Below are 17,235 nucleotides of genomic sequence, written 5' to 3'. Positions count from 1 at the left end.
GGCAGCCAGGGCCCCAGAGACGCCGGGTTCCGGCCAAGGGCGGACACGCTGTCCCCTGCAGCTCTCGGGCCGGCCACGGTCCTGCCGGGACAAGTGTGCAGGGGGGCGACGCGAACACAGCTGTGCTGAAAGTGCCCCAACCACAGACCCCACACACTGTCCTCAGCCTGGCAGCGAGGACCAAGGGGGTCCGGGGGACGCGCTCGGCTGCCTGTGCCGCCAAACTCCTGCAGGAGACCTCAGAACAGGGCCATGCTATTTAGAATGAAGGACAGGGCGGCTACCCAGAGGGTCTGCCGTGTCTGTGGAACTCCGCAAGGCCAGAGTTCTCCACCGGCGAGAGGCCCTGTAGTGCCGTGGTCAAGGAGGCCGGCGCTCGAGCCAGTCTGCCCACGGGCGGTTCCCAGGCTCCTCCCTTCCTGGCTGTGTGACTCTGGGGAAGTTACTTAACCTCTCAGTTTTCTCACCGGTAAAATGAGAATAAAAACAGCACCTAACTCACTAAGTTGTTCTTGACGGTTAAAAGAATTAATACACGTACAGTGCTCAGCGCGGTGCCTGGTACATATCACATAATGATTGACAGATAGTATTATGAGCCCCTGGATCTTCCATGAAGCTAACACCACTGCCCCCACCCTCCACTTCCTGCAGATGCAGCATTCGGCGGAATCTAATCTAGAAATCAGGAGCCACTGGCCACAGGGGAGCAAGGAGGTGGGGTGGGGGCAGGAGAACTCAGCCCCTGAGATTAAGACAGGGCTGAATCTGTGGCCTCAGCCCCAGGCCAGCCCTTCCCTCCCCGAGCTGCCAGCTGGCAAGTCTGACCCCTCTTTGACCACCAGGGAGGCTGAGGCATTACAGGGCTTATTCAAGCTCCATGGTTACGAGGGACAGGTCCAGGGTTCACAGGCAGAGGGGCCAGGCGAGCAGCTTATCCCAGGCGGACTCAGAGGGCCCCGTCTCTCCGGCCGGTCTGGTCATCCTCATTGTGGCCACGACCTTCCCGTCCACGGGGGAAGCCCTCTCCCCATAGCCTGCCTGCAGCTCTGGGCGTTGCAGCCCCAGCTCCGGCCACGGCTGCCCCGTGACTGTCCGTCCGTGGTCTGCTTCCCAGACTGGACACGCTGGGACGCAGGGTCCCGGGACCCGAGGAACGTTTGCCGAGGGCCGGAGAGAACTGATTTTTACAGATCGGGGCTCTCGGGACCGTATCAGCCTGAAGGCTCTAGATTGTCTACAGGGCAAGGGGGGGCAGATGTGCCTACTTGTGCCAGAGGCAAAAGAGTCTGGATGAGCCCGAATCAAGCCTCGGCTGAATCTCAGCTCTACGTGAACTTGCCGAGTGACCCCAGGCTCCTCTAAGCTTCTTCACGTCTAAGTCCGTGTCAGAGTGGGGTTTCCAGTCGACAGCGACGCACCAGGAGGGCCACACTGGCTGTTGAAGATGAGCAGCTCCCACACCTGCGGCAAATGAGCGTTCCTCCTCCACCCCCGCCCTGCCCCTGGGACCCCACGACTCGGCACCCACGGGGTTAACTTCCGGCATAACAGGGAGCCCCAGGCATCCCCAGTTCTGCAGCCTGGCCCTCGAGGATTGTGAAATAGTCTTCGAGGATTGTGAAATAGTCTGCGTGTGACCCTTGAATAGTGTCTCATTGTGAGGCTGACCTGGGTTCCCACAAAGCGCTCAGCACAGCTGGCAAACAGTGGGTGCCCACTAAGTGCTAGTCATTGCTGTTGTCAATCCGCAGTGATTCCTGCCTCTGGGTGTCCCGGGGACCACCACGGGGCCTCGGGAGGGGGTCTGCTGACCCACCTGCAGAGTACAAGGCCGAGCGGCGTCTTGGGCTCTGATGTTTCTTCCTGGGAGCTCAAACCCTGCGGCCAGGCCCTCGGTGGCCCCCAAGCCACGGGCTGGGCGGAGGTGCCCAGCAGGGAGGCCTTGCCGGGCGTCCAGGAGGCCCCCTGATGTGCAGCAGAAGCCGGGGCGGCCTCTCCAGGCTGCCCACTGAGCCTCAAGCCAACCCCACCGGGCGGGCCGGGCGTCAGGCGGCCCAAGGCTGAGCCCTGACCCTGGGGCTGGGGAGCGGCCCTCGCGGTCCCTGCTGTCCACATGACAGCAGTAGCACCGCCTGCCCGCCCGCCCAGGGGGCACGGCGGCCTTCGCTGCTGTAACGCCCTCCCCGCGGGGCCGGATGAAGGGAGGCCAGGCGGTGAACGCCCCAGCACCCCTGGACGCCTTGTCACCGTCTGTGGAAACCCTGAGACATTGCGACACGCCTGCGTCCTCCAGCAACCCTGAACTCTTGGACTCCTGGGGGTACCCGACTCCAGGACAAAGCCAAACACCCCAGCTCCTGGGACAGTGGGACCCCACGGCAATGCCCAGGGCACGGAAACTGGTCCAAAGAACAAAGGAGGAGGAGGATTTGCATTGGGTACAGGGCTCCCCATCCTCCCCCGGGGCACCCGCAGCACCTCGAGCCCTCCCACCCGGGACAGCCCTCGAGGACCGTCTGCTCCTAGGGCTCCCAAGCGGCGAGGTCCAGTCCGGTCCTCCCACCCTCTCCAAGGAAAGCTGGGTGGCTGGAATGCCTTCGCCCCTTATGCCAAGTGTTTCTGATTCCTTTAAACAGCTCCCAACTCCTAACTCCTTCAGGAAGGCTTCCCGGATGGAGCAAGTATCCTGGAGCCGAAATGCAGTGCCCACCCTACGCACGGCTCTCTTTTCATGCCAACCGAGTTGTACGTCATTGGAATACTCTGTCAGTCCTCACACTGGTTTACATGCTGCTGCTGCCGCCACGTATGGTCTGATTCAGCTTTGCGGTGGGCTACGGGTCTAGGCTCTCCCGGGGGCTGGGGCAGGAAAGTACTGACCCCTCAGGCCTAATCAGAGCTGCTGCTCATCAAAGACAAACTTCTGGGCGCAGAGGTGTCCTCCCCCTCGTCCCTCCCATGTGGACACTGCAGGGGCAGCAAGGGCCACATTCGCTCCAGCGAAAAGATGTGGAACTTGCGAGGCCCTGGGCCGGCTGGTGTCCTCACTCAGCAACCCTCTCCCAGGACCGATTCCAGAGCCGGGACACTTTCGGGGGCCTTTGGGGGCAAGCCCTGACAGCTCCCACCCAAAGGTCTGCCCAGAGCCTAGCGCAACCCCTGGGGCCGGTCATGGTCATGTCAGGGCCGCCCTCAATCTGCTCGTCCACCTCCTTCCCCACCTCTCCCGCAGCTGGACGGTAGCCACGATGAAGCCCCCCATTTACCTCCTTCTTCCGTTCCCATCTCTGCTGCCGGGATCCCAACCTGCATTTCAAAGCACAGGTCACTTGTCCACAGTGTCCCCTCCTGCCTGCTGCACCGCACTCACCCCACACACCGACCGGCTCCAGGCCACCCTGCTCTCCCACGCACCCCTTCCCAACTATTCCGTAGCACCTGCCCTGCCCTGGGATGAGCAGGAATCCCTATCTCCTCATCCAGTAGACCAGCAGCTGGCGAGCGGGGCCCAAAGCCGCAACCCCAGGAGCTCGTGCTTTGTCCACAGCGACTGCTTGACAGCAATCCTGAATTAAATGGAATAGAACTCAACACTGTGGGGGGAGGGGTCTTGAGGCTCCTGGAAGCTGACATCACAGCGGTCAAGGTCAAGTCCTGGCCCCGCGGCCCACCTGCTCTCCTGGCTCGGGCGGCCAACCCACCGACCAGTGTCTCTGTTTGCTCAGTTGTAAGCGCAGGGTCACAGGGTCACTGTGAGCAGTAAGTGACTCACTAAACCTAAGGGACAAGAATCTCATGCCCCACATGGTCTATGGGTGCTGGTTATTGGTAGGTCATCACTTGCTCTGGGCCCGTTTTCCTCCCGTGGAGCATCAGGTCCCAGGGCCCTGGGGAGGGCACTCCGCAGCCTGGGTGTGCTGGAGCCCGTGGCCTATGGCAGCTGCCTGCGCCCCCGAAAGGGAGGGCCTGCTCGGCGGCCGCCCCCGAGAGGGAGGGCCTGCTCGGCGGTCGCCCCCGAGAGGGAGGGCCTGCTCGGCGGTCGCCCAGGGCAGAGGGAGCCTGTGTCCTCCTCAAGGTTCTTCTCTGGGAGAGGAGCCAGACAGGGGGCCCCAACCCCTGAGCTCTCTGCCTGGGGGTCTCTTTGGGGGAAGCTGTTCCAGCCTGGTCGTGGTTCAGACCCTTTCACGCCTGGGCAGTTGTGTGCGCGCACACACGCGCACACACGGACACACACACACACACACCCCTTCGGTCTGTGCGTAGCTGCTAGGGGCCGAGTGTGCAAGTGTTTCTGTGCACCGCTCCACGTGACACACCCAGCCCCTGTGCACCCTCGTGCACACCCTGACTCCCAGCCCCATCTACGTCCTGGGGGTTTACGTCCGGACGTGAAGGTTTACGCGCAGGTTTCCCCACACACTTGCCTGTCTTGCGCTCTCAACCTTCACTACCTCCCTATGCAGCCCAAGGTCACGGCTGATGGCCTGGCTCTCCAAGAAAACTCCAGCGCTTTTCACCAGATCACTCCCAATGGCAGCACCCCAACTGGACACCCTTCCAGACGAGCCAGCTTCCCCGGGGACCAGCCTGGGCACACAGGGCCCACACCCTGGCTTCGCATGCCCGAGGCACGTGAGCAAGCACCCTGGGAAGTCGGTTCAGAGCGAGCGCTGCTGCTCGGAAATTAGAAGACGGTGCAGGAACCGCCCGCTGCAGAGGCCCTGAAACATATCATCGGCATGTCGAAAATAGACCTGATGAGGGCTCAGGCCAAGGCCCGCCCTGGCCACCGGCCAAGCTCTGGCCAGAGCTGAGCTGGAGAAGAGCCGCGCGGTAAACAGGCAGCGCTGGCGGCGAGAGCCTGGACACGGCCGGAGCCCGAGCCCTCGGGGTGAACCTGTAACGTGCCCAAGGTGGTGTCCGTGCTCTCTCGCCTCAGTGCCAGTGGGGACCCCGCACGTGCTCGCTCCCCCCACCGGCCGCACCCCTGCAATCTGCCCCTTCTTCTGCCAGAGGCACAGGTGCCGATCAGAGACGAAGAACTGGGATCCGCCCTTCCGGGCACACGCGGCTGCGACCACGCCGGACACGCCCTGGGCACAGCTCCGGGAGACAGACACCCTCCGGGGGCATCTTCCCGGTCTGAGCCCTGATGCCTGCTGGTCAGAAGGAAGCCTTGGACCCAGGGGGCTCCGGTTTCCTCTCCCTGCAGGGCCCGGGTCCCCAGAAGCCACAGTAGGGGAAGTTGCGGGGGGCGGTGCCCGCTCTGAGGGCTGACGCAGCCTTCCAAGGCTTCCACGCAGGAGCGCAGCCTGCCCACACAGGGCCAGCGAGCTGCGCCCGGCCCCCCGGCCTTCCTCGGCAAGAGAGGGAGGCTGCGGGCCCCGGGGACATCAGACGCAGCTGGGTAATGCAAACAGGCTGTGGGAGGAGGTCAGCCAACGCAAATGAGAAGCATGTGGTATCCACTTCCCCTTGGCTGGCAGGCCGGCCGGCGCGGGCCTCCAGGCCGAGGGAGACGCTGTGGGAGGGAGCCCAGGTCGGCCAGGTGCTGGGGGACAGACCTTATGAGGGGTGGAGGGTCCAGCTGGGGGCTGGACTCCACGGGGCCCAGGAATCAGGGGAACAGCTTGGCCCCTCCCCCTACCAAGTCTTACTGCAAAAGAAAAGACAGACGGGAGAAAGAGGAAAAGGGGGCGAAGGGAGGAAAGATGTGAGGGGATGCAGTCAGGCCTCTGAGAGGCAGGCCAGCCTGACCCGAGAGGATCCGGAGAGCAGATCTGCACCCACGGGTGCAAACTCTCAGGAGACAGAAACTCTGCTTAGCGGGCTTTCTAATAACGAGGGCTTTCCAGGAAAATGAGGTAGTGAGCTCTCTGTCACCGGGAGTGTGTAAACAGAACACCCACTTGCCTACGATGCTAGGAGGGAGTAAGTTCTGCTTTAGGTGGGTGGCTCAACCAGACAATTTCCACTGTGTGTTCTGTGAATCCCAGGGGGGAGGCGGGGTCTCTGCACGGAGAGGGTTCTTCTCTCCCGGCTGTACAAGAAGGCGACGCAGAGCCGCAGGGATGGGCCTGGGGGCTCCTCTCAGCCGGCTCAGCGCAGGACCCGCTCTCCCTGGAGCCACGTGGAGCAGCCTGCAGCCCCAGCCCTCGAGGTCACAGGCTGTGGGCTGTGGGCACGGGTGTGGAGGGGCGGCCCAGAGCAGGCCGAGGCTGGAGGTCTGCAGAAGACAAAGCCTCCGGTGTTGGCAGCTGGGTGGGGACAGGCCACAGGGGTGGCGGTTGCGGCCGCAGGAGATGTTAGGGGGTGGGACGAGGGCTAATGGTCAGAAAGCAGCCCAGGATTCCAGGCGACTTGGTGCTGTTCCGCCTTCAACCCCCATCCAGGAGGGCCTGGGGCCTGGGGGTAGAGCCGCTGCTGACCACCGAGGGCATCTTCCTTGAGAGAAGCCCTGGGCACTTCCCCTCCACGTGTCCTTGTCCCCAGAGCACAGGAGCTACCCCAAGGCCTTCCCGTCCCCCATCCGTTCTCGGCAGCAGCAGGGCCATGGCTGCCCGGGGATGGGGAGGAAGACGGCTTTGGCTGCAGCGGCCTGAGCAGGGCAAGGCCCAGAGGGTAAGAGCAGGACCCCACGGGCCCTGATGGAGCCCGAAGCCTAGCCCTGGACACGAGGAGAAAAGGAACGTCCTCTCCAGCGCTACCCTTGAGGAGGCAGAGGCCCCGCAGCGGGAAGGGCCTGTGCCAGCGGCCCCTCCGCTCCACACGCGCTCACCTGCAGGCCTTGCCTTCCTTCACCTGTGGCTCTACAAGCCCGGGAAGGCTGCAAGTCAGCGCCCTCACTCTCCTGCCGGGCCTCTGGGGAACCACTGGGAAGGCACCAGGAACGGCCCTGCGTGTAGAGCCTTGGGCACGAGAGTGCGGGTGAGCTTGCACACACGGCCTGGCTGCTCGGGCATTGGATCTTGGAGGACTCCCAAGAATCCTCCACCCGCCGACCCCCCAGTGCACTGAATAACAAGGAAGAAAGCCATCTGAGAAGCCATTTCTTCCCTCCCCCTATTCACAGCATCCCAGAATGTAATCTCTAGAGTAAATTCCCACCCCCCCACAAAAAAACCCACATCAACCCACTGGCTTAGAAACAGATAATTTCCTGACTTCCTTCCCCTGCTCTGTTTGGCCTGCGTCTCTGAGGGCCTAACCGTTGTCACGGCAACCCCTCACGTGGGTCCAGACACTTTCTGAGGAAGTGGGACCAGGCGCTCCAGCCGCCTGGGTTCCTTTGCACCTGACCTGGTCCCCTTGTCTGGAGGGCTGAAAAGGGGGTGCAGTGTGCGTGGGGTCACCAGACTGCTTGGAGGTCCTCGCACCCAGGGCTGAGGAGGTGGAGGAGTGTGGTCGGGACGGGATTGTGTACGTAACTGCTCTGAGTTAAGACAGGCTCTCTTAGGCACCTGGGGCCCTGTCAAGGTCTGACCACCTCTATCTGCACCCCTCCCTGATGCCAACAGGTAGGAGAGAGCCGTGGAGCAGCTCTGCCATTCACAAATGGGGAACGTGAGTCCCAGAGGAGGTCACAGAGCTTAGGACTTCTGCACAGGGAACTCAGGACTGCGGCCTCCTGCCTGCCCCAGACCCAGGCCAGGGGCCGGTGACCTTCCCTCTGGAGCCGAACTGCCTGACATGGACTGTCCACCAGGGTCCGAGGGCATATGATCCCTGAGACAGGCCCCCTTCCCCCGGACACTCACCCCTCAGTCTTCCAAGTTTCTAGGATTTCCCAGTGGGACCCTAGTTCTTTGGCAGCTTCCAAAGCGAGGGAAGGGCAGGGCGCCTGTCTGGACCATCTGGGCCCCAGCTGATTTCTGGCAAGCCATGATCAGCTTTCATTCCCTTTCATTCCAGAAAGGCTCTTATTCGGGGATGCCTCACTCCCTCTCCCTCCAGCAACCGGGGCTGGGCAGCTTCCGGGGTCTGAGATGGTCCCAGGGAGTAAGCGTGTCCTGACTTGGAGGCTCACGGGTGTAGAGCCTGCGTCCTTCACCACCATCCGGAGGCAGAGGCGTCCACTCATCTCCCCAGGGGCCACCCTGCTCTCCAGGGAGGGTCCTGACAACCCGGACACCTTCATGGGTTCTCCTGTTCCCCCACCCCATCCCACACAGGAGAGGGGCTCTACCTGGCCGTCATCTTCTCCCTCCTCCTCCCCTGCCCTCCCCGCTCCACCCTTCAATGCCCCCTCACTGCCCTCCTGGGACCAGCCCCGCCCGGGGTCAGTCCAGCACATTCACCAGACTTTCCACCCCTCTCCCCGCACCAGCCCCGCCGTGGGGTCATCAGGGCCGGTCTGGTGGCCCATGCCCAGCACACACCAGCTTGGTCAGGCCCGTTTGCCCGCTGACTCCCCTCCCTCAATCAGGTCCCCTACACAGAGCTGCGACTTAGCAATCAGGACAGACGTGCAGAATCTGCCTTCCCATCACTGGCTCAGGGAAGACTCCAAGCCCCTAGAGACTCTGACCCTGCGTTTCCGGACCGCCTGGGAAATGGGGCCTGTTCTCCCCTCACTCCCAGGGCACGCTTTGACACATGACAAGTGCTGAGTGGGCGTGAGGGGTCACAGCAAAGCCTCTCCCCCTGCCCTCCTCTCCCCTCGCCCACCAGCTCTACGACTATCTGCCAGGGTTTCTGTGGTCACTGCCTCTTGAGATGCAACTAAGAGGGCTTCGGCCAGGCAGCTAGGTCCTGGGGCAGTGTAGGGACACGCAGGGCTGGGGAAGCCCTGACCTTGAAAGGGGGCTGTGCCCTCTGCTCTTTGTGTCGCTGACACTCCCTCCACTCCCCCCAGAGACAGCCCCCGCTTCCTCTCCCCCATCCCATCCCACCCCACCCCCTCCCAGCCCTGCAGGGAGTGTTCTCCCCACCTGCCCCTGCACCTTCCCTGGCCTCAGTCACAGCTCAGTACCACCTCCTTAGAGGGGCCTAAGCAGGCCCCGCCCCCATTTTCTCCACAGCCTTCCTTGGTGCCTGGAATTACTTTCTTTCTTTTCTCCTTTACTGTCGGTTTCACCCCCATTAGACTGTAAGCTCCTTGAGGGCAGCACTCGGCACAGGGGGGAGGGGTGGGGGAGGGGTGAGGCCACCCCTCGGCTTCTGCCCCCACCCTCATCCCCACGGGTCCCTGCCTGCGGAGGCCGGGCCTTTAGGCCGCTGCGCCCCCCTCTTTGCCCTTGTCCAGCCCCCCGACTGCCCCTGCAGAGCCCATATGCGGCCTCCTCTGTGAGCCTCTGAATCCAAAGCTCCAAATCCCTGCCCCTGCTCGGGGGTCCCTCGTCCTGGCCCACACGGGGCCTGTGGGTCCCGGGAAGGTCGCGGTAGGTCGAACCAGTCTTCCCAGCTCTGACTTCTCCAGGCCGCCAGGCAAGCACCTCACCCCCCATTCCCACGCGCCCCACCTCGTCCTGCCCGTCACTCGGACCGCAGCCCGCGTCGGTCCCGCCCCTCACACGCGCACGCACACGCCCCTTCCCAGCCCCCAGCGGGGCTGGCAGCCCGCCTGGTACCCGGGAAGCTCGGGTCCCTCGGCGCCGGAGGACCCACATCCCCGCCACCGCAACAAGTCCGCGGAGCCACGGCGGCCGCCCGGCTCCGGGCCTCGCCGCTGTCCTCTCGTGGCCCCGGCACGGCCCGCGCCGGCTCCCGAGGCGCAGCAGCCTTGCGTCCCGCGCATCCCGGGTCCCTCCCTCTCAGGGCACAGGGTCCCCGGGGAAAGCAAGCGCAGTTCCGGGCCCGCTCCGGGTTTTTTGCTTAGGCTCTTCAGGCTCGGAGAACAATGGGGCAGCTCTCTGCGCTTCCTCCGCCCGAGCGAGCTTTGTTCCTCCCTTCCCGCCTGCTCGGCTTCCATTAGCCAAAAGGCAAAGGCTTCCCAGTCAACCAGGAGTCTCCGCGCGAAAGCCCAGACCTTTCCACACGCCCTAATAACCTGGGGAGTGGGGTGGGGTAGGGGTTTGGCCCAGGCCTGGGGCCGGGGCCGAGGTGCAGGACACGCGTCCAGATGCGGGCAGCTGGCTGCCCGCCTGCCCCCAGGCCCCCGTCGTGTCTCCTTGCCACAGCCCATACCCGGGAAATCCGACTCGTGCTCCCGCCGGGGATCCAGAGAGGAAGCGGAGCCTCAGCTCTGCTCCGCGGCCAAACAGCCCTCACATCTGCTTTCTCCACATCTGTGCTCTAGATCGGCTCCCGCCGGCGCTCCCCGGCAATGCTGAATGCGCTCTTGCCCCGCACAGACCGCACACGGCAGAGGTCACCACCAGCCCCCCAGGTTTTGCCGTATTAAGATTCTAGGCTTTAAGATCCCGGGAAGCTGATGGGCTCTATTTCTGAGGAGCTAAGCCCCCAACCCCATTGTCCAGCCTCACCTCCGGCAGGCCAGAGCAGAGCCCCAGCCTGGGGACGTCTCTACCAGGCGCACTTCAGCCATATGCACCTGGGGACGGGCCAGCCCTGTGCATCTGGGGTATGCAGTGTCCCCGCATAGCCCGACCCGGGGTCTAGAGAGCCCCGCCGCTCTCCCCACACCTTCCCTGGCAGCGGGCGAGGGGAAAGGCAGGGGTGGGGCAGGGAGGCAGGACTCACCCAGCACTTGGCTGAAGAGCAGCTGCTCCAGGTCTCCCAGCACGGTCACCACGAGCTCCGGGTCCACCTTGAGGAAGGCGCGCTCCTCCTGGCCCTTGGCGGGGGGCACGGGCCCGGAGCCCTTCTGCGCCTTGGCTTTGCTGGAGAGCAGCTCGTCGTCCGACTTGCCGTCGTCGCTCACGGCTGCCTCGGGAGCCTTGCTGAGCGGCTTGACCTCGGCGTAGGGGCCGCGCGGGATCCGGCTCGGCTTCCCCAGGCTGGGGGCGAGCGGGGCCAGGGGGGTCTTGGCGCCGCCCGCTGGGCCGCCCTTGGCCTGGAAGAGCGAGTGCTCGGACTTGGACAGCGTCTTGGACATCAGCGGAGCCTCGCGGCCTTTGGGGCCCGCCTTGCCTAAGCCCTTGGGCGCCTTGGCCATGTCGTCGCTCCACTCGGGCTCGTAGAGCTGCATCTTCTTCTCAGAGTCCGTGAGGAACGAGAGGTTGGTGAGCGACTTCTGCTTGCGCAGGTTGGAGGCGGGCGGCCCGCCGGGGACTCGGCCGTCCACGCTGCCGGACTTGAAGACCTTGAGCTCCGCCGCGCTGGCCTTGGCCATGCCGCCGCCGCCCGGCGCCTTGGCGCGCTTGGGCAGCATGCCTCTGCCGTCCGCCGCCGCCTTCCTGCCCGCGCCCCGAGGCTCGTCCGCGCCCTCGTCGCCGCCGCCGCCGCTCAGCTCCACCTCGGGCTGCACGCTCTTGACGCTGCCGCCCAGCATTCTGCCCGCGAGGAGCGCATGGACGATCCGCGCGTCTGCAGGCACCGGGGGCGGGGGGGGGGGGGGGGGGAAAGCGCGCAGGGAGGAGGCGGGGGAGGGGAGGGGGAGAGAAAGGACGGAAGGAACCGAGGAGGAAGGGGAGAGGAAGGAGGAGGGAGCGAGGGAGCGGGGAGGAGGCGAGCCGAGGCGCCCGGGAAAGAATCGCGAAGAAGGAAGCCGGGGAAAGGGAAGGAGCGCGGAAGCCGTGGAGCGATGGGGCGGGGTCGGAGGAAAAGGGGCGGAGCGGGGAAAATACAAATCAAAATCTTAAAATCAATCAAAGAAGAACGCAAGCCCCGCAGCTGGCTGGCGCTCGGAGGTGCCCGGCGCCGGGACCCGGTCCCCCGCCCGCCCGCCGGCCGGTGGGTCCCGTGGGTCGCGCGCCGCCCGCCAGCGGGAGCGGAGGCTGTGGGCTGCGGCTCGGAGCGCAGGAAGGAGGGGGGAGGCGGAGGAGCCGGCGGAGAAGGGGAGGGGTGTGCGCGAGCGCCGGGAGGTGGGGGAGAGAGAGTCTATTTCTGGCTCGAGAGGGGGTGGTATCTGCAGCCGAGAGCCAGGGGCGGATGAGTAGGGGGTAAGGGGAGATGAAGAATTCGACCCGGTCTTCTCCTCGCTTTCCCCGCCGAGGCGGGCAGGTTCGGGGCACGGGTTGCCCCCTGCCGCGCCCGGAGGTGGGGGTGGGGGTGGGGGGCGCGGTGGAAAGGTTCCTTTGAGCTGGTATGGGCGTGCGGGTAAAAGGGTTTGAGACTGGGCGGCTCGGGATGCGGAGGGAGAGTGGGCTCGTGGGGCCTGGGGGGAGATGCGGCGGGCGTGGAGAAACAATATCCAGGTCGCCCGGGAAACTCCCGGCCCCCCACTTGCCTTCAGTCTCTGGGGCTCCAGGCTGCCCTCCTGAAGTGCAGGATGCCTCCGGAGGACGGGGGCAGGGGGTGGACGAGGGTGGCTTGGAAAGACGGGGCCCAGGGTTGACTAGGCAGGGGCCTCAGGGCCTTGGAGGCAAGGACTGACTCTCGGGATCTGGAGACTGGGTTCCCGGTGACTCCATGACCTTGTCAAAGTCACTGCATCCCCCCCCCCACCCCCGGTCTTCTCTCACAGCGGTTATAGTACCAGCTTCAGAGGTAAAGGGACTTTGGACCTGCAAAGCGCTTTGTCAAACCCAGGGCATCAGGAGGAAGCTGAGCACTGGCCCCTTGCCTGCCAGAGCTACGGTGGAGCCTGCAGAGCACTTAAAAAAGACATTTTCCGAGCCCTTCTCCCTCCCCTCCCACCCGGGCCCAGGGAAGAGAGCTGGGGTGGGGTGGGGAGCGGAGGCTAGAGGCTGACGAGCAGGCAGCCGTTTGCAAGGGGCTGTCCCTCAGTAGAGGGCGACACTGCCCATTTTCCACGGCCTCCCAGGTCAGGGCCAAGTTGCCTAAGCAAATGGTTCTCCGGCAAGAAAGTGAGGGACAGGAGAAAGGGAGGAGTGGGCCCCAGCAGAGCCACACACTGGGGAAGGCACAGCCCTGAGAACTATTCGCCAGAAAGCACTAGCCATCGGATACCTGCCCACCTCATCCCCAACCTCCATCTCTCTAGCCCCAGGCCCCCCTTCACCCTAGAATCGGTGTCTCCTGCTTCACGCACTCTGCTAGCACTCATCACAGCCTGCCTGGTGTGAGAGGCATTTGTGTACGTGTCCGTCTCCCCCACCGGCACCCACGCTCTCAGGGACGGAGCCGTGTCTCTCGGCACCTTGGTGGAGCAGATGCTGCCGCTGTGTTGGTAACGTGGATTTGGAGGCCTGCGGGCTGTGCCTCGGGCCTGCTCCCTGCATGGCTCCTGGGTCCTGTCCCCAGGACTCTGTCTTCCATCATCCCAGGCCTGGACTGAGACACTATAAAGTCTGCAAGTCCAGGTGTCGTGGCAGAGAGGATGCACTGACCACAGTACTGAGCACTGACTTCTCAGGCAGAGGGGTGTTTGGTAGGAAACGTGGACCCTTGGCTGGGCATGGGAGAAACAGAGAAAGATGGCGATTCTGCCCTCAGGGAACTCAATGTCTGGCAGGACATGCAAGATAACAATACAAGACCTGGGAAAATAATACTCCTTTTCATGGGAAACAGCAATGTCAAGCACATCAACACATTCGCTGCAGGCAGACAGACGGAGGTGGGTGTATACTGATTACAGGAATGACAAGGGGGAGACTCCCAACCCCGGAGAACAGAGGCCCTGGCTGTCTCACTGATGCTGTAACCCCAGGGTCTGGCACTTACTTAGGAGGTCCCCAATACATATGAGCATAGGAGTAAGAGGTCGTGCTGGCAGGTGGGAGAATAGGTGGAGGAAATCTCAGAGGCTTCCTGGAGTAGGATGCACTATAAATAGGGAAGGGTTCAAATGGGGCGGGGGGGTGGGCAGGGAGCAGGGGCAGTGAGTGCAAGTTCACTAGAAGGTCCCGTGGCAGAGGGCACAATGCAGACTGGCCTCTGGGCCTGTGTCCAGCACTTAGGAGACTCATGGGTGGGCTGGGATCGCGATTTCAGATAGGGAGGGAGAAGCAACAGGATGGGTAAAGGGGCTTAAGTGGCTTCATGCCAGAACTTGGTCCGGGCACAGAGAGTGCCCAAAGGAGGAGGCCAATTAGGAGATCTCCCCTCTGGGCACACACGGGACACTCATGCTTAAGCCCAGACACAAGATCCCAGCTCAAGGAGGGGATCCAGTCCCATCGTCGGTGCCAAAGGGCTGGGTGACCGTGCGCTCCCTCCCCCGACACAGGCCGCTTTTCATGAAATCACAATCGCTTCTGAAGTCCTCATCCTTACTCAGGGGTCTCCTCCAGTTTGCACAAGACACAGCTAATTCAATCACGTGGGAATCTCACCATTCCTAAAAACAGCAGCTTGAGAGTCTGGGGACACTTGTTCCCTAGTGTACCAGGTTACAGTAGTTTGCTTGTTGTGTGTATGTCCTCCTCCTGTACACAAATTCAATCTCCTCCTTAGCAGACAAGGAGAAATGAACTAGCTGCCATCTAGCCGAAAAGCATGATTTGCGCTGTGGTCCATCCCAGCCCGTGCGCACTGCTGTAGACAAGGTCCGGCGCCTCCTCCGGCCCCTCGTCTCTGGTACCCACGTCTGTAGGTTCCCTCCTCCCACATCAGTCCCTGGAGTTGCTCTGACACTACTCCACCTGTTGCGCTGTCCACTTGCGCTTCCTGGTCCCTGGATGCCCACTGCCCTGGACCTGATCCTCCTTCCTTCCTGGGGATCTTACCCCCTCATCGGCTCCTGTGTTTCAGCCTGGTCCCTGCCCCGTCTCTTTATTCCCCTGTGTCTCCTCTTCAGGGATATCACACGCCCCAAACCCCATGCCCATCCCCTTCCTTCAATAAACAGCTCCTGAAATTTTGCCTCCTTTTAGAAAAGAGGGTTTTCCAGAAGAGAGGCACTAGACCCCCTCCATCCTCCCTCTGCATGAAACACCACCTGTCAATTTATGAGACAGAAAATACCTTCCGTGCTCACCGCCTGGGTTGATTCAGGGCTGATCCCCATGAGGACCGGTCCCCCCTCTGTCCACCCAGTACTGCTCACCTTCCCGCTGTCCCTCTCTAAAGGGTCTTGCTGTGATCACGGGGTGGTCCCTTTAAATCGTCATCTTGGCGTCCTGGAACTTATAGACGCTCCCCAGTGAGGCCTCTCCCTCTATCCGGCTCTCTTTATTCCTTTCACATCCCGAGTTTCCCACCATCCTCTACTGCAGTGGGAGCGCTCGGCTGCCGTGGCAACAGCCATTCCAGCAGCAGTCGATAAAGCCAATATATGCTTCCTCAAGTGATTCCTAAAAAGAGAGGATCCTGCCCTGTCACAGCACCCCCAATCCCAGACTGGAGCCCCTCCCACTGAGGGGTTCCTGCCCCGTCCCCTCTCCTCTCCCCACTCTGCAGGACCGCCTGGCCGGGAGGGTCCAACGAAGAGAGAAGGCGAGGGTCTGTGTGCTGAGGCAGAGGCCCGGCTGGGCAGGGAGTGGGTGCTGATGATGCAGTGGCCTGTGGCGGGGACTGGACCCTGCCCGGGCTCCAGAGGGGACTCGGGACGGAGGCTGGTTTGGAATCATGAAAGTCCCCAGTCTCCAGCCCCCTGAAATCGCTCATCACCCCACTCCTCTCTCTCCAAAGGCATCGGCAGTCTCTGCGGTGGGCGTGGGATGAGCGATTTGACCACATCTGTTGACCGATAACTTAAAGCAACTTGAGGAATGAAGATACAGGCACACGGCCAAGGACAGGCATGCAGTGTGATGTTACATCCCCCGCCCGTGACTGGAAATGGATGTAGCCCTGGTTGTGGGAGGGCATTCTGGGATCTGCCCCTCAGTTTGAGAGAGGATTTCTGGGGGTGGGGAGTGAGGAAGAGAGGAGAAGTTGGGAAGGAGGGCTAGGCTGCCCCCACCTGGTTGACCTTGAAAGGTGACCTTGGGAGAAGGTGGGATCTGAGGCAGGGGGAGTGGGCAGGTGAGTCCACACTTGGTTCCCTCGAGGGCTAAGGGCAGAGCAGAGAAGAGGGGAGGGTTCTCTTGATTTCTATGCCCACAGTCAGGATCTGGAGAGCAGGGGCTGAGCGACAAGCACCTTCTTTAACGTGTCCCCACCTGACCCCTGTGATGAGGTCCTTCATCACGTCCCGACACCTCCACCTTTGTGGAAAGCCCTCCAGCCACTGATGCCCACTTCCTTCTGCCCTTTTCTCTTCCATGTCACCCACCCCCCATGTCCTTCCACCTCTCAGCAGGGACTTCTTGAGCACCCAAAACATGCACGAGGCCAGGCTGGAGGCTGCGGAGGTGGCTGATGCCGAGTGGCGTCTCGCCTGCAGCTGGCCAGCCGGCCTCCCATTGCCCACACCTGCTCAGCGCCTCCGCACGCCAGCTCTGACAGGTGCTGCGGGTGCAGCAGAGAACGGGACCGACAAAAACTCTTGTCCTCGTGGGACGTCCACTCCAATGGGAGGGACAGGCAATAGGCAGAAACGTCAGCTACTGAGAAGTGCTAAGGAGAAAGAACAAAGCAGGAAGGGGAATGTGAAACAGCTGTGGGCAGGGGGTGACTATTTGATTCGGTGACCAAGGAAGGCTTTACTGAGAAGGTTCATTTGAGTAAAGATCTGAAGAAGAGAGGGGACAATCTCTATGGATATCTGGGGAAGAGGTTTCCAGCCAGAGGGAACAGCCCAGGCAAAGCCCTGAGGCAGGGTGTGCCGGGTGTGTTCGGAGAATCGCAAGATCAGAGGCGTATCTGCTAGAGAGAAAAGACGGGGCGGCGGCAGCCAGTGAGGTCAGGATGTGATGGAGGCCAGTGTGCGGAGGCCTCAGAGGTCATCACTTGGCCTTTCGCCCAGTGAGATGGGAGCCCCCCGGCCGGCTTGGAGCAGAGGACTGGCACAGCCTGGTTCCCCCTTGGAAGGGTCCCTTGGCTGCTGGGCGGGGCTCCTGGGCAGACTGCAAAAATCAAGGTGAGAGATGACGGTGGCTTGGAACTGGTGGTGACTTTGGCGGCGGTGAGGAATGGTCAACTCTGGGCATCTTTTGAAGCCGTTCGGGTTTGCAGATGGACCAGATGTGGGTCTGTGGGAAAGAGAGGGGTCAAGACCCTCCCAAGGATTGGGGCCTGGACAGTTCTAGGCCTGGGGTTGCTGTCAGTCAAGGCCGGGAAGACTTTAGGAGGAGCTGGCGTGGAAAGAGGATTGGACCCTCTGTTTCTCCTGGCCCTTCTCAAGGCCAAAGGGCCCTCCTGTGCGATGCCTTTCCTGACTCT

At 62.6% G+C, this 17,235-nt stretch overlaps 1 protein-coding gene across 8 annotated transcripts in view; it reads right to left on the bottom strand.

Moving 5' to 3' along the window:
* Positions 1 to 17,235, bottom strand: part of NAV1 (neuron navigator 1) — a 210,739-nt gene that overhangs the window by 117,395 nt on the left and 76,109 nt on the right. For 7 of the 8 annotated variants that reach the window (XM_057548851.1, XM_057548882.1, XM_057548885.1 and 4 more), the window contains one exon: positions 10,645 to 11,430. The exons of the other annotated variant lie outside the window; for it this stretch is intronic. In XM_057548851.1, coding sequence (XP_057404834.1) covers positions 10,645 to 11,430 — 786 coding nt within the window. The remainder of the gene's footprint in view (positions 1 to 10,644; positions 11,431 to 17,235) is intronic. 8 annotated transcript variants of the gene reach the window in all.

This window comes from Balaenoptera acutorostrata, chromosome 1 (assembly GCF_949987535.1).
Source record: "Balaenoptera acutorostrata chromosome 1, mBalAcu1.1, whole genome shotgun sequence".
NCBI lineage: Eukaryota > Metazoa > Chordata > Mammalia > Artiodactyla > Balaenopteridae > Balaenoptera > Balaenoptera acutorostrata.
The sequence above is the reverse complement of the archived record's forward strand: the minus strand, read 5'-3'. Positions and strand labels throughout refer to the sequence as shown.